The sequence below is a fragment of the Tetrao urogallus genome, assembly GCF_951394365.1.
Source record: "Tetrao urogallus genome assembly, chromosome: 1".
NCBI lineage: Eukaryota > Metazoa > Chordata > Aves > Galliformes > Phasianidae > Tetrao > Tetrao urogallus.
Window position 1 is genome coordinate 180316196 of NC_136813.1, and position 15716 is coordinate 180331911.

Genomic DNA, 15716 nt, shown 5'->3' on the forward strand with positions numbered 1-15716 from the left:
GGGCACTGCCGGGGGCGCCGCGGGGGGCGGGAGGAGCGCCCAGCATCCGCTCACCGAGCTGACAGAGCGGCCGCGCGGCACCCCGGCGGCTCCTGGAAGGGGTCAGAACTGCCCCAGGCCTGCTGCGACACGGAGCAGTTCCTACCCGCCCTACGTGCTTCGGGGTGGTACGAAACGGGACTGAGAGGGCGCGCAGGGTCACCACCCCTCAGAACAGCGCACTGAAATACATACAAACAAGAGAAGCCCAACAGTTCCCGGCGCAGGGCCGGTCTATCTACTAGGACAGCCGGGGCAACATGCCAGCACCGCACCACGCACCCACCCCTCCGCCGCCCCTCAGGTGCGCTTCGCCACCTGCCGCCGCCCCGCCCCGCTCCCGCCTTTCCGGCCGCGGCTCCGCCAACAGTGCCGCGCGTGCGCACTGTGAGGCGGCGTGCAGCGGGGGTGTCGCTGCTGCCGGCCGGTGCCCGGAGCGCGGACGCGGGGCGGCAAGCGAGAAGGCGGGGCAGGGCAGGGCAGGGCAGGGTCGGGCACGACTGGGCTGGGCTAGGCTGGGCTAGGCTGGGCTAGGCGAGTCGGAAGCGGTGCTCGCACGGGCCCGGCGGGAGCGTGCGGCTCGATGAACTCACGCAAAGGTACCGCGACGGGAAGCGGGGGGTGGCAGCCGGGGGCTGCGCGGCCATCCTGACACTAACTTCGGTTGTTCTCCTCTCGGCAGTATTGGCCCTGCAGGCTCGCAGGCGGCGGCCGAAGCAGCCCGCGGCGGCCGGCAGGAGGGACAAACACCCGCCGCCCCACAAAAAGTGAGTACGGAGCGCCTGGGCCGCCCGGGACGGAGCCTCCCTCCCCCAGCTGCTCCCCGTGCCCCTTCCGCTCCGCTTCCCGCCCCGTAACGTCCCACCCGCGCCGCTCGAGATCGCGCCTGGTGCAGGGCTCGGCATCCGCACGGCGCTGCCCCGCACGGTACGCCTGGGGCTCCGCTGTCCGTCTCTCGGTTGGCCCTGCTGTCTGGCTGCGGGCGGCCCGGTGCCGCGGTACCATTGCTGCCTGCGGGCACGTCCTGCCCTGGAAATGGCGCGTTGGCATCTTCAGACCCCGTTGGTCCCGCAGAAACTGGCACAAGTTTGTGTTTCTTCTCCTGACTCCATGTAACCCTTTACATTCCTGTCATCCTCCACATTTTCTTGTTCTCTGATACGACTTTTACCATGTGTTCAGGAACACTCCCACATCTCTGGACTGCTCCACTGCCCGGGATGCTGCAGCACTTTTCTCTGATTTGTGTCTGCTTCCCATAGGATTACATGCTTCTTTCTCTAGCTTCAACTGTACTTTGTTCAGTGAGGCCCTATTAGTGACCCAGTATGTGCAACCTTGTCTCTTGACTTTGCTTTTGTTTCATGGAGGTCCTGGTCCTGGTGTTTGTACACCTCTCAGAACTGGGGAGCTGGCTGTGATGGGTGGGCACGTGTGTGTGATGGGGTAAAGATGTGGCCATGGGGTGCAGTACATGATGCAGAGGGGAGTGACTTTCCATTTTATTTCTGTGAAGGAAATAATAAGTTACCTCTGATCCCAGTGTTTGTTTTCTTAGAAATGCTGAGCAGGCTTTTTATCTCCCTTTGAGATGAGTAAAACCCCTGTAGGATGGAATTCCATTACAGTGATCATCGGTCTCTAATGGTTGTCTTTCACCTACATCCTGTTCTGCTGGTGCTTTTTTTGTCCAGGGGTGTGCGAAAAACATCATTTTGCTTTCAGTTGTGTGAAGCTGGAATTGCTGCAATGAAAGTTAACTTTGTGCACAGGAGGCACGTTGTGATGGTTCTGTTGTTTCCCAACACCTTTTGGATTGTTGGTTTGTAACATTATTTACATTTGTTTTGCTGCTTTGAAAACACAAATATCTCTATTTTATAGGTTTGGAATTGCGTTTGCAGCTTTTGGATGAGTCTTAACCACAAGTTTATTCATTTTTGTTCTAGTTAGATGATCACATTTAGTACATTCTTTTTTTTTCTTCTTTTTTTTTTTAAACCAGGGCTGACTTGGGATGTCTTGCTGAATGAGTTTGTCAAAAATTTGCTTTTGCAGCCACGTTAGTAAGCACAGAACTGGTGCTTTTTTAGTTAGAAGAAACTGGCTGCTGCTTCGTCAGGGAGCACAGCCGGCTGCTGGCCGGTTGCCATCCTGAGTCGGCAGTTCCAGATGCGGTGTCCCAGTCTGCTCAGTTGCCTCGGGAAACGGTGGTTTTGCTGTGGTAGACAGTGGAGCCGTTGCTTCTTTTCTGCTATGTTTTTCTTCTTCAAACTGCTCTTCTACTATTGAGACCGACTCTGTTTTGTGCTTCTTGGGAAATGTCTTGCAAGAATTCTAGTCTTATATACAGTGCAGTAGTTTAGGATCCCAAGGTAAAGTGAGAAAACAAATGTTGACAGAAGTGTCAGGTTTGTTCAGTTCTTAGCCTTGCTTTAAATCCAACTGCTGCTGCACGTACTGGTGTGCTTGAGCTGCAGTTATCTGATACGCATCAAATGCATTGGAGCTGCAAATGAAAATATTGTTTTGGGGGTGGAAATTCTGTACCAAGTTCCTAGTAGCAAATTACATAATTATGAATTACTCAGTTTCAAACCAAAAGTAGGCTTTTTTTTTTTTTTTTTTTTTGCTTTTTTTTTGTTTTTGTTTTTTGTTTTTGAACTGTAGTTCTTAGACATACCCTTCTCTGTTGGGTTGAGACTTTATAGAGCAGCTTCCATTGTTGCTGGTAACAATGTGCTTCAAAGGAGCTGTGGGATTCCTCCTCTAGAATTGGCAAGGGGAGCTACATCACATTGCAACTTACTTGCAGGCTTTTGTTTGAATGGTATTAGGATAATGACACAAGAAGGAAAAAAAAATTGCAGTGCTCTTTGATGCTGAGTGGCCTTTTGTCTGTTATGACCTTGATTGCCTTGGAGGGCTGTGTAATCAGTCCTGGGATTGCTCAGTATTGACCCCTAAGTCAGTGATGAGAGCTGGTGGAGGTGAACCCAGACTGCTTTTGAAAAAGTGAGAGTAGAAGGTAAATTAATTGTGTTATGAAAATAAATTTGTTTTGAATCAAGTCTATATCTAGAACTACGCATAGTAGCAGAAATTACAAATTGTGGATCTGAGGAATCACAACCGCCTGAAGCTTAACAAGAGCGAGCATTGGGTTCTGCATGTGGGATGGAGCACCCCTGGCTCTGTGTACTGACTGCGGGATGAGAGGCAGGAGAGCAGCCCTGTGGAAAGCAGTCTGTGGGTTCTGGCTTATGGCAAGTTGAGCATGAGCCAGAAGTGTGCCATGGCAGCCCAGAAGGCCGATGATACCCTGTGGGGCAGCAGCCCAGCACTGCCAGTGGGCGAGGGGAGCCTTGTCCTGCTCTGCTCTGTGCTGTGCCGCCTCACCTCCTGCACTGGCTGCAGTGTGGGTGCCACAGCATCAGAGGGGCATGAAGCTATTAGACAGCGTCCAAAGGAGGGATATGAAGGTGGGGAAGGCTCTGAGGGCAAGGTGCGAGGAGCGGCTGAGCTCCCTGTGTTTGCTCAGCCCAGAGCAGAGGAGCCGAGGGGAGGCGTGATGGCGGCTGCAGCTCCTCACAGGGAGCGGAGGGGCAGCGCTGAGCTCTGCTCTGTGTGACAGCGACAGGGCCCGAGGGAACGGCATGGAGCTGCGTCAGGGGAGGGGCGGGAAAAGGGGCTCGGGAAAGGCTCTGCACCAGGGGGCGGTGGGCACGGCGCGGAGCTGCTGGAGTTCAAGGAGCGTTTGGACACTGCTCTCAGACATAGGGGTTGAATTTTGGGCGGTCCTGGAGCTGGGCTCAATCTTAGAGCTTCCTTTCCAACTTGGGATTTTCTATGGTTCTATGGCTTTACTTCTCATTCAGTCATCCAGACTACTGGAAAAGAATGATATTTTATTATTTAAAAACAATGGCTAGCTCTTGACTTTGATAATAATAGATGGACTTGCATGCATTGTGTACGAACTGCTAATGTATTTTTTTTAATCCCTTTGCACAGTATTACAGTAACTTTAATTACTTTTTGCTTGCAGAGCTTATGAAAACTGTCTGTTTTCATCTGCATTTTTGTAAAAATAGAAGTTTGTCTCAATATATGTATGTTATGTGAAATGTTTCATTTGTTTATTCATTTTTGACTACCAGTGGTCTGAAGCTGTAGTAGGTAGGTATCCTGAATACACCCCCTATTCCAGAGTGGATAAATTTAAGACATCTGCTCAATGTTGGTTTTAGGGGTTTATTCAAAATGTCAAGTTGATAGGATTGCAGCTCTTGTTTCCTTTCTTGATAACCTTTTGCCTTCTTGCTAAAAATAGTTAATTGGAACTTAACCTTCCTGTTTCTATCAAATTTTCCTAAGATTTCATTAAGCTGCCTGTACCACAGGGCTGCAGCTGTCGGTAGTTATCGTTACTTGTCCACTTCACATATGTAGGCTTTGGGTATTTAACGCTGTGCTTTCTTAAAGAGAGCAGCATTCAGGAAGATCTGGCAGAAAGATATGAAGTTGATTTTAGTTATCTAGCTATAATACTAACAACTTCTTTAAAGAATAATTTCATAGATTGATTTTGGAAACTTAAGTAGAAGATGTGGTGTGTTTGAACATGAGTAGCAGAGTCAGTCTAATGTTCACCTTTATAATGTGATAATAGAGCAGATACTGGACTTTTTGTGAAATCTAATGGAATCTAAAGTAGGTGTTGATGTAAAGTAGCATGTGTGTATTACTAGACTAGATATGTTCATTTACTTTTGAACTTCTGGTGTAACGTACACAGAAAGCATCACACATCTCTAATACATCTGATTTCTGAAATGGAAATGGCTCTGGAGTTTCTCGTGCTCAAAAGATCCATTTGCAGAGTTGTGCACTAAAAGTATTTATTGTCATATAAGCCTCAGCACATTCATTATCTTACAGATGTCAAGATTTGTGCCTTTTTGATTAAGCACTGAGTGTAGGACCTGAGACTTTAATCTCATTTATGATAATTACATTTGATGAAATAACATTTCTATTGAATAAAAAGAGTGTAGCTCAGAACAAACCTCTTAAACAAGAGTGCCTTAGTTGGGAAAGGAAAGTGACTGCATTTTCTGTTTTGAATTGTATTGAGATGAGTGGTTAGGGTGTAATTTCATAACAAAGGACAGGGCCACTCCTTCTGCAGCTCATTTTGTTTTGTTTAACTTTTACTAACTGTAACTATAGAGTAGGATGGTAATAAATTTTATGGGCAAGTCCTGGATGTGGGTTTTGAAATAGAAAGTCTTCCTTTTGTTATTAAGATGAATACAGCCTGGAAGTTATTGGCTTCTATTTTTAAACTAAGGCTTGAAGATATATGTGGCAATTTTTATTGAATGAATGAGAATGCCAGATTGTATCATGAATTTAATTTGGTTTGACAAAAATAATATGATGGTGCAGTGTTTAGTTTTGGATAACCTAAATTCTTTCCTTCATTTTGGTGTGTAAGAATTCATTCCTATTGCTTGGCTTCTTGATGATGTCCTAAATATCCTGTTTGGCCATTTTAACAATTCATTGTGTGGGAAGGGGAAAAATGGCTAGAGGATGCAGAAAATGTTCTTTTTGGTGGCCATAGACTATCTTGACGTAGCACAGAAGTAAAACTAGGTAAGAAATCTGTTCTCACAGGTGTGCGAGGTATGCAGTTCTTTTGCTGCTGCTATACAGCATGGTGTTTCTCAGTTAAAGTTAGTATTCATTCTCAGGCATTTTCTGCAATAGGAAGTACAGTAGAAGGGTATGTGTCTAAAGTAGAAATGTGAGACAGTGAAAACGCTAAATGAAATCATTGCATCAGATCGAATGATCTCAGTTTCCTCATATAGAGGAGAGGTGCTGGTCCTGCTGAGGAGCAGACACGACATTTGCGTTATTAATTTATTCTTAAGGATTTTCTATTTAAAGCTGATTTCTGTTCTAAATTTCATTAATGTTTTTCAAGGGTTGCTATCTTCTATTGTGTTTTCGGAGAGCAAGCTAGAAGTGGTCTTGACTAATGAACCATGGGGCAGCAGTGCAAACTATGTATGCTGCTTGTAACCATTCCTGTACTTGGAGTGTATTCACTGCATGCTGGTCTATTTGCCTTCATAAAGTCTGCAGTGAAAGAGTAAATCTATTGAAAACTGTTCTTCTTTGGTCTCTGGCTGTGATTGCCTAAGAGGAGGACAGTGAGCTGTAAAACTTACCTAGCTTCCTTTTCCTGCTTCCCCTTGAAAGTGAATATATTATTAGAAAATACTACTAGATCTTAAATTAATCTGACGTATGGAATTTGTATATATGCACAAATGTGTACAGAATAATGTATATAGAACCTTAAAACTATTTTAGTCCTTCTTTGAAGGAAGCCTCGGTCAAGATATGGATGAGGAAGACTAGATAGTTGGTTTCAGGAAGTTACAAAAGTTTTAATGCTTCCTCAAATGTTTGTTATGCTTGGATAAAATCATCGCTGTGACAACTAAGTGGTTTCTCTTAAGAGTATCATCCATCAGATAGTTTCCGTGCACTTAGGTGTTTGTTTGCTGGATGGGTTCTGTTAGTTGACCCAAGGCTCTGTGTATGCCTCTGAGGATTCCTGTTTGAGAATGACAGTACGTTCTCAGAGTTGAAGGCAATCTTGTGTCTCTTTCTCAGTTGCAATGTGTTCAGGGGCTGCGAGTGTAAATGGTGACTTAAAACATACTGTCAGGTGCCCCTCTGTGCTTGTTGATGCAGGCCTGCTCTGAAAAAGCTCTCACAAACAAAGAAGCTTTTCCCTTGAAGATCACTTCTGTGTCACACCTCACAATTTTTGTAGTGCTGTAAAGCTTTCTCAAATTCAGAAATAAAACAGTGAATCCCCTCTACTGATGGAGGTGTCATCCCCCATGGATCTGAAATATGATTTTATGCTTTTCTTAAGTTTCTTAAGCAATGCGTATAGCTGTAGGTTCCTGAAAAATCTTCAGTGCGTAACGTACTCCTAGCATGAGTTTGAGACAGTCTTTCACATCCTGACGTGTTGAATTGTATTGAGAGAAATGCTGCTCAAGAGGGCTGGTCAATGAAAATTGGTTTTGGCTCTGTATGGTTCTCAGGGTGGTAGCTTTCTGTCCAGGATGGTGTGATATAAAACCAAGATGATAATTTAGATTCAGAATTTAAGAACTGTATCAACAGTGAGCCATGTTTTTTTTTGTTTGTTTGATTTTGGACTTGGAATGGTTTGCTGAAGACTGTCGGAAAAGGCTGTGTTCATTTTTAGTTGCTTTTAAAGAGGATTGGGAAGGATTCAGAAGGCTAGTATCCCAAGTTATGCCAATATCTAATGAAGGCAGGTGAGGTGATCTCAGTCCTGTACAGAAAGAAAGGGATAGGATGGTTAATAATAAAAACATAGATCGATAGCAGTTGGATTCATAATCACTTCATTTTCTTAACGGATACAGTTGTAATTCTGTCCAACTCATACCTTTGTAATACAGCCTGCACTATAATAAGCAGTAACTGATTCTGTTTCAGTGGAGAATTTGATAAAAAAAAATTGTCTTTACACCTGTTTTTCCACTATGCAGTGTTCATACCTTTAAAATACCATTGGCTTTCCTGTATTTGAAGTGATAATCCCAGCTTTCTGGTTTTTCTGTCTGTACCTTTTTGTCTTTATGACTCACCTTTGCTTTCTTATTTCTCCCTTTTAATTCAGCTGCCATGTTGTAAGCAGGTAGTATTCTTCCTTTTGTGCCCCCTACTGTACATCAGTAACACACCCTTTAGGATGAGCTCTGTTGTTAGAAACTATTGTTTGGATGGTTTCCTGATCATATATGTGAGAACTGGCTGGGAAGGTGAACATAATGTAATGAAGCACACACGAGGGAGAGTAATTGCAGCAATCTATATCTGTTGAAGAGGAAGTTAACCATAGAAAAAGGTTTTGCGTGTAACAGAAGACATCGTGAGTAAGTTTTGGGCTGAAAAGATGGTCAAGTAAATTTCAAAGTGAACCTCTGTCAATGTAGTAACGTTTTTGAGTTATTGTGTACCATTTTTAAGTTAGCCTGGGTATTTGGCAATCCTGTGAGAAAAACGGAGTAAGTTTAAATACTGTGTATTAGTTCTGTCCAGGAAATCAGCTGGCATGTTTTTAACTTCTGTTTGGCGTCCTTTGTAATGAAGTCATATTCTGGGGAGTCTCTTGGTGTTAATGCTAAAGGAATGTTATCTTGGATTTGTTGGCTAAAGACAAACCACAGAACTGACTCCTGAGAGACAATGTTTCTTGATAGTGTTGGTGCCTTATTTTTTTTTCCTTTGACTAAAGCTAGTCAATTCCAAATCAATAATTCAAATGTAGGAGGCTAAAAGAATCAAGGGCTTCAATTGCCTTCAGCTATTGTCAATGCTTCGTTTGCAGTTTTTGAAAATGGAAGTGAGAATTCCATAGTTAAATGTCAATTATATTTTCCTATCCCTGAGGAAAAACATTTAGTATTTCTGTTGCTTTTTGCTGAGATAGAGGTCAGAGCTGGTCAGGTACAATATCTCTATCTTAAATTCTGATATTAAATTCAGTTGTTACTAATTTTTAAACTGTTCTATAATGATGCTGTTCTTGTATTCATGGTTCTAAATAAAATTCTCTCTGGGGACGTGTTTGTTTTATCTCTTCATTGATCTGTTTCTTCTGTTTTCTCTCCCCCTTCTCCCCAGTTATTTCTGTACTTGATTGTTGTTCCCCTACTTGCTGCCCTCCTGCTGCTGTCACCCATATGTGATGTTATTCAGTCTGGAACACCTGCATTGGTTTGTATGGTTTGTAATAAGAGATGAGTCTCCTAGGTAGCTGCATTGAGTTTGCAGATGTTTGGCTGTGGTGCCCCTGTGACTGGCTGCCTTGGAGGTTGTGGTGAGAAGAGGAAATGCATAACTGAGCTGTATCTGCAGGGCAGTGCATGCAGTCAGCAGGACAGGATGCCTCCTTCCTCCTCTAGCCTGTATAAGGAAGAAGCAGCTATTTGCTCTACAGAACTGCTTTTGGTTCAGGACTGGATAGTGATAGGACAAGGGGGAATGGTTTTAAACTGAGACGGGAGGTTTAGGTGAGATATTAGGAGGAGGTTTTTCACACAGAGGGTGGTGATGCACTGGAACAGGTTGCCCAAGGAGGTTGTGGGTGCCCTATCCCTGGAGGCATTCAAGGCTGGATGTGGCTCTGGGCAGCCTGGTCTGGTTGTTGGTGACCCTGCACATAGCAGGGAGTGAAAGTAGATGATCATTGTGGTCCTTTTCAAACCAGGCCATTTTATGATTCTGTGACTTCCCTGCCTAAACTGTTTGTGAAGGATTCAGTGTAAAATTCTGAATTCCTTTTAGGCAGCTTCTGAAGCTTAGGCTGCAGCCGGGGTTTGTCCTGCTGAGCTCCGGGCATTGAAGCAGGCTGGGTTGTGCTGTTGAACAACAGGGAGCTCTGGAACTACATTAAGAGAGAAAGTTTTATTTCTGAATAACTGATTCCCTGAAGAAAATGAAGCATTATGATCTACTTGGAAAGTAATTGAAAGAATGCCAGTTAAGTGCAGCTGAGGGGGTAGGTTAGGGAGGTACACAGCAAGACAACTATATTTGAACAAGACAAATAAAAGGAACTATTATACAGTAATACAATGAACTTGTATTTCTGTTTGAAAAGGGGCCAGTGATACACAGCCTTGGAGGTGTGATGAACAGGAAGTGATGCTGCAGGGAGCGAGCTTTGCAGCAGTGGCAGAGTACTGAGGTAGGAGTGAGCTTTGTCTTAAGCACAGAGTGAAACATGTTAAGCATGAGCTGCCTCAAAAGGTTGTTCTTTATGGATTGAAATTCCATGATTACTTGGAAGAAGTATTCTGTTAAGGATCCTTCTGACCAACTGTGCAAGGGAAAGTTTAATAGAGCAAAATGTGTGGTTCCTGATATAACTGTTGAAAAGCACTAATGTAAGAGCAGGCTAACTTAAAAACAATGAAAGTGGAAATGATGGAGGCATTTTAGGAACCATCTAAATATGCAAAGTAAGAAAATCCCTGAGTAGAAGAGATATGCACTTCTTTTCTTGCACAAATATTTTTATTTTGAGAGCTAATTATAAATAATTTTAAACAATTTATGTGACTGTTTAAATAGTTCTTGACATTTATGCTTATGTCACATGGTTCTCGTCTTACCATCTCCAGAATGATGCAGTAGAACACGAAATTGCTGAAAGGTAGGGATAGCAAAGGTGATTGAAGGGACTAGACAGCTTCATTTATGGCTGGTGCTTTTCAGATACATGAGAATGGTTAAGGGATGTCCTGTGGTTGTGCCCGAAAAGCAATAACTGATATAGAATGTGGGTTACAAATAGCTTGTTGTCATTTTTTGTTACAAAACAGTGATATCTGGAGAGTGACTTTCATGCGAAGATTTTATTTTTTTTCATGCAGTGTGAACAGCAGAATGACTCTTCGCCATATGCTGTAGAGGCCAAGCTGTAATGAGTTTAAGAGGGATAGAACTGTAGAACCATCAGTAGTTCTTAGATATATTGTAGTAGAGGTGCAGTCTGACTTTCCCAGCAGGTGTTTGCTGAAGCAGTCATGCAAGTTCTTTCTAATTTAGAGCCACTTCTGTACTTATCTCTGATTATGTTTCTGGCACCTAGTGGTATGATACTGGCCTGGATAGACACTTGATCTGAATTAGTGTGGCAGCTCTTTGATTTGTAAGACCTCCTCAGACGATCACTTGCAGTATCTGAAGCACCTGTGATCGGTATCTTTAAGTCCAGATGCAAAAAGGCTGGAGTTATCTAACGTGCTGTTCCCATAAGTGGGGAGAAGCTGGGAAACTGAAGTTAACAACTAACTCATATTCTGCATTGAATGAGTAGAACATATATTTGGAAAGAGCACTTGTGAACCCAGTAACCCAGTGTAAAGAAGAAGGGGCTGCAGGCATGCCTTAGCCAAGGAGTACAATGTGCTGAAGGAATGGGAGTGCTGGAAATGCTTCTTTTCCTGTAGACTTCGATGCCATCTGCAGGTCTGAGTGTGATGCCGAGGTGAGGCTGGGGCTTCAGATTGTCAGTGTGTTTGCCTTCGTTGCTGTGAGCAGCTCTGTTTTAAAGCTCTGGTTCTCATGGTTACACAGTGGCTCGGTAATTCACTTGCCTGTGAAACAGGCGTTAAGATGCCTGAGGAATTTCAATCTTGTTATTTCAACCTGCCTTGAGCAAGTGTCAGTTACGGGATTACAGGCTGTGCTGGGTTTTGGGCTCTGGGAAGGACAATACTTTACATCTTTCCTAAATAATCAGGAGCAAAAGACTGATGGAGGTAGAGGACAAGTGGTTAAAATGGAGGCTTTGCTCTTGAGGTTTTCTAATACTCAGGCATCACTTTGCTGACTGGTTGAGGCCATGTAACTCTGAATTGCAAAATGAAGGTAATGATTTGGTCCGACTGGATGTATTCAGGCGCTTAAAGTCTTTTTTTTTTTTTTTTTTTTTTTCTTCTTTTTAGCATAGCAGTCGTAATTCATCATTTTATGAAACAGGGAGTCCTAGAGGAATCGGGAACTTATTCTTCTTTCAGGTTCCCTTTTGTGGTGCCACATGGCACAGTATGACAGATCCAAGAATCTCTTCCCAGATGGGAATGGTTTAAAAATCTTAGCAGTGTCAGGGGAAACTTGAAAGGGAGCAGCAGCTTTGTGATACTATTATGAGATCTAGGTCAAAAGAATAAGAATGATCTTTGCAGATGAGTATCCAAAATCATTTTACCTCTGTCCTGTTGCTTGGGGCTACATGTCTAGTATATAAGCAGCACAGGTTGGTTTCTGCATCTCACGATGCTGATCCTGGATTTTAATAACATTCAACTAGAATTTGAGTAAGAGCTTTGCTTCTTTTTTTCTAATGTAAATTAGAGATTCTCGTATACTTGGTGTTTCACAGAAGTGCTTGCTCTGTATCAGCTTGTAAATCACACACTGTGTCAACAGTCTTGAGAAGATAACACAGCAGTTCTGGTAGGTGCTTCCAGCATTCTGTGTTTTACAGAGTCGCTTTTTAATGGGGGACTGGCAGTCTTGGGAACAGGGAGTTAAGTCACGGTCAGGGCTCTAAGCAAAGCTGGATGTGAAAACAGTGTGAATATCAAGCTGACTTAAGATGTGAGGCTGAGGCTGCCAAATTTTTAATTCACCAGATACTTGTTTGATAACTACTTTGATATTTAATATGGAATGATTACTTTTAAGTATTGCATTCTCATTGCTATTCCAAGTTGTGTTGCTGTTTAGTAAATCCAGCTCCTATAAACTAGGTAAAAGCTAATGTATTCAGTAGACCTGATTTCCCTCAATTGTCTAAAAACAGTTTTTGAGGGTTGATGAGTTTATCTTAGAATGTTAAAGCAAAAGTAGTAAAATTCCTCCATATTCTGTGTGAGACACGTTGTAGAAAATCAAATTATTTTTCCTGTTATTTGTACTGAGAAATAGAATAACTGTTTTCTTTAATGCTTATTTTTGAGGCCAGAAATGCCTGTTGTGTATAATGAGAATGTTTATAATGTTTATCTTAGGGGTGAAGATCTCATGATAAACTAGAAGTATACCAGACTCCCTTCCCTTGCCCTGCTCTGGGATAGCTATGTCTCAAACCTTGCCCTCCACTTTGCCAGGCTGGTGAAAAGCTTGCTGTTAGTAGCTGCGGTTGAAAAGAGCATTACAATAAATTACAGGTCAATATGTGTATTGAGGGGAAAATACTGAACTTTACTCTTAGATTTTTCTGTCTTTTTGTCATAGCTTTTTCCACATTACGCCTGATACACAGAATTCACATTGTAGACCACTGGTGATTAGAAGGGAATGTGATTTGGATAGTAGAATTGGACAAGATCAGTGGACAGCATTTATTTTTAGGGATATTTGACTCAAGCAAATGCTTTGTTTTCATTTTGATTTATTTGAAATATCCTTTCATGGAAAGTTCCATCTATCTCAGTATGTTTTGTAGGAGAGTGCAGGACAGTGTCAGGGGCACCAGATGTGGTCGGCCTAGTTTTGAGATGCTTAGCCATTTAGCCGAAGGTGTCAAGTTAGACACTCTGTATGAGTTGACACTACTGGGTGAATATGATGGAGCAGTTGGTAATTTTGGTCTGTCATTCTTTCTGGTAAATTAGGAGTGTTTTCTCTTCATGCTAGTCCATTAGAACGCATGGCCGGCAGTCCCACAGCTGGCCTGTGGGCTCTGCTACTTCTCTTTTGCTGCTATTTCAATGTCTCAATCCCCAGATGCAGCTGACTTTCCTTGCAGGGCAGTCTTGAACCTTCTGATTAATTCTGGCGTTTGTGTGTGGAATTGTCAGTGTCTGCTGCCAGCTTCTCTGACCTCAGATCAGCTGGGAACCCAGAGATGTGTGCCTGAGCTACTGCAGTTGCAGGAGAGCCAAAGAAAATAAGCGCTGGAAACAACTGCATGCAGAATCTGTTGTTTTGGAGTCCTGAAGCAACTGGAGAGTGCAGTGATAAGGCACTTGGTACGACCAAAACTGAAAGCACCTCAGCACTTGCAACTTAAATAACAGACAATAGGAGAGTGAGTGCGTTGAGGTCGTAACTCAGCGTAGTTTAAGAAAAGGTTAAAAAGCAGAACAGAAAACAGCCAAACAGTGCCTTACGTTTGTAATAGTTCTTACATGTTCCAATCTACCATCATGTGTTTGTTAGTTCTCTGACATATCTTTTTTTTGCAACAGCTTGCTAAATGCTAGCATGGTGGTCTGATCATAAAAAACATGTAAATTAAGCACCTTCTGATGTTGTAACTGAATTCATTACACCACAGCAAACCAAACACTTGAAGTATGTTAAAGTTTTAGCGAGTAGAGTGATTAGTGATTGTTGCAAGAATTAGCAAATAGTTTAAAAAAAAAAAAAAAAGCAGAACCAAAACAGATAGCATGTGTGATATTTCACTCATAGTATCAGAATGTAGTGGAGAAAATGTGGAGAACTTAGCTGACTTGTTTATTTATTCAGAGTGTTTTTAAGACAAAGTTCTATCCAAGGGCAATGGAACTGAACTTGTGCCATCTTCTTCCCTATTAGAGTTCACAGCCGGAGATATTAACTTGAACTGAAGCTGCACAAGGCTTAAATTAGTATGATCTGTGCATGGTGGAGTATTGGGAGCTGGCATGTTTGATTTTGCAGTGATTGCTGTAGAGCAGGAAGGTGAGCTCATAGCTGGTTCTGAGAGGCTTCTTCCCAAAGCCCTTATTCCAATCTTGTTCTGCAGTAGTATTTCAGTTTGGTGCCATGAATTTTACATCAGTAATAAGGCATGTATTTGAAAATAACATCACATAATGGTAAAAAGGTTTGATTCTTTCTCAGTGTTTGTATCCTTAATTTTTTCCCGCAATTGATGATATGAAATTGACTTTGCCAACATGTTCATTTTGAGAAAAATGACCTTAATAAAAACAAATGGTGTATTTCATATTTTGTAGGTGATTGGTGTAGATAATAAATAGCATGTATGTATGTATACTTATGCAAAATATTGCCTTTACATAAGTAACTTCATTTGGGGATCTTTATACATAGTTTTTACTCAGTCTCTCACCCCTCTATGAACGTAACAGTCCAATAGCAGGGATGAGGTTGGCAATCCAGCAACTGTTTTTAAAAAAAAAAAAAAAAAAAAAAAGTTGATCCTCTGATCCTCTCTCTTTTTTTGTGGCCTAATAATATTGCCTTTCTTTGTGGGTTGGCTTCTTAGATTGTACCTCTCAAAGCATGGCAGTGTTGTAGGCAAGTGTAAGATAGCAAATTGCTTTGTTTCTGTTTAAGATGGTTCCCTTCAAACTGAATTATTTGGATTGAGTGGAATTAAAACTTAATCAGGAATTAAAATCACCTTCATCATATTTCCTGATATTAATTTCTGTTTTTTTTTTTTTTTTATCAGAGTGATGGAGAACAGCAAAGCCTTGATTTGCTGAAAATAAATTCATACAAAGAATAAAAGCAGTGTGAATGGTGACATGTCTCAGTGACATATACTGTCAGTATATACTTGTATGTGTATAAATAAAAAAAAAAAAGCTATTCCCTTCCCTAGCCATACATTGTTTAACCTTTTTTTTAGAGGACAGTAAATTAACTGTATTCTGAACTCTCTTCTTTATGGAGACTGAGAGATCGAATCTGTTTGGGCTTCCATATGCCAGCTGAGTTCTTTCTCAGCCTGAAGTTGTTCCCTGCTCATCTCCCATACTGGCAGTGTGGACTTCCCCCACTGATTGCTGCAGCATTATAGAAATGAAGCTTGGAGCTGTGTTTTCACAGAGAAGAAGAGGCACTTGTGCATCCATCTTTATGCCTTCTCCTGACTTTGAGAACCTCTTCTCACTGCGTCATTGCATCTCAGTTTCAAATAAGGCTTGAGCCTGTTATGTTCAAGGTTCTGTTAAGAACAGAAGAAATGGTCACTGTTTGCAGAGCCAGGATCATCAGGATGCTGCAGTTTGTTCCTCTTGACTCTGAAAACTGCCTTGGTTGTATTCATGTGTTTGGCAGTGCATTCCACAGTTGGT

The 15716-nt window shown here is 42.4% G+C and overlaps 1 protein-coding gene across 1 annotated transcript in view; it reads left to right on the forward strand.

The window, feature by feature from the left end:
- Positions 1-622: 622 nt before the first annotated feature.
- The window catches only part of SRPK2 (SRSF protein kinase 2), a gene marked incomplete at both ends in the record, with an annotated part of 131902 nt that continues 116808 nt past the window's right edge, over positions 623-15716 (forward strand). Inside the window, 2 exons of the mRNA XM_079549721.1 lie at positions 623-638; positions 722-806. Coding sequence (XP_079405847.1) covers positions 623-638; positions 722-806 — 101 coding nt within the window. The remainder of the gene's footprint in view (positions 639-721; positions 807-15716) is intronic.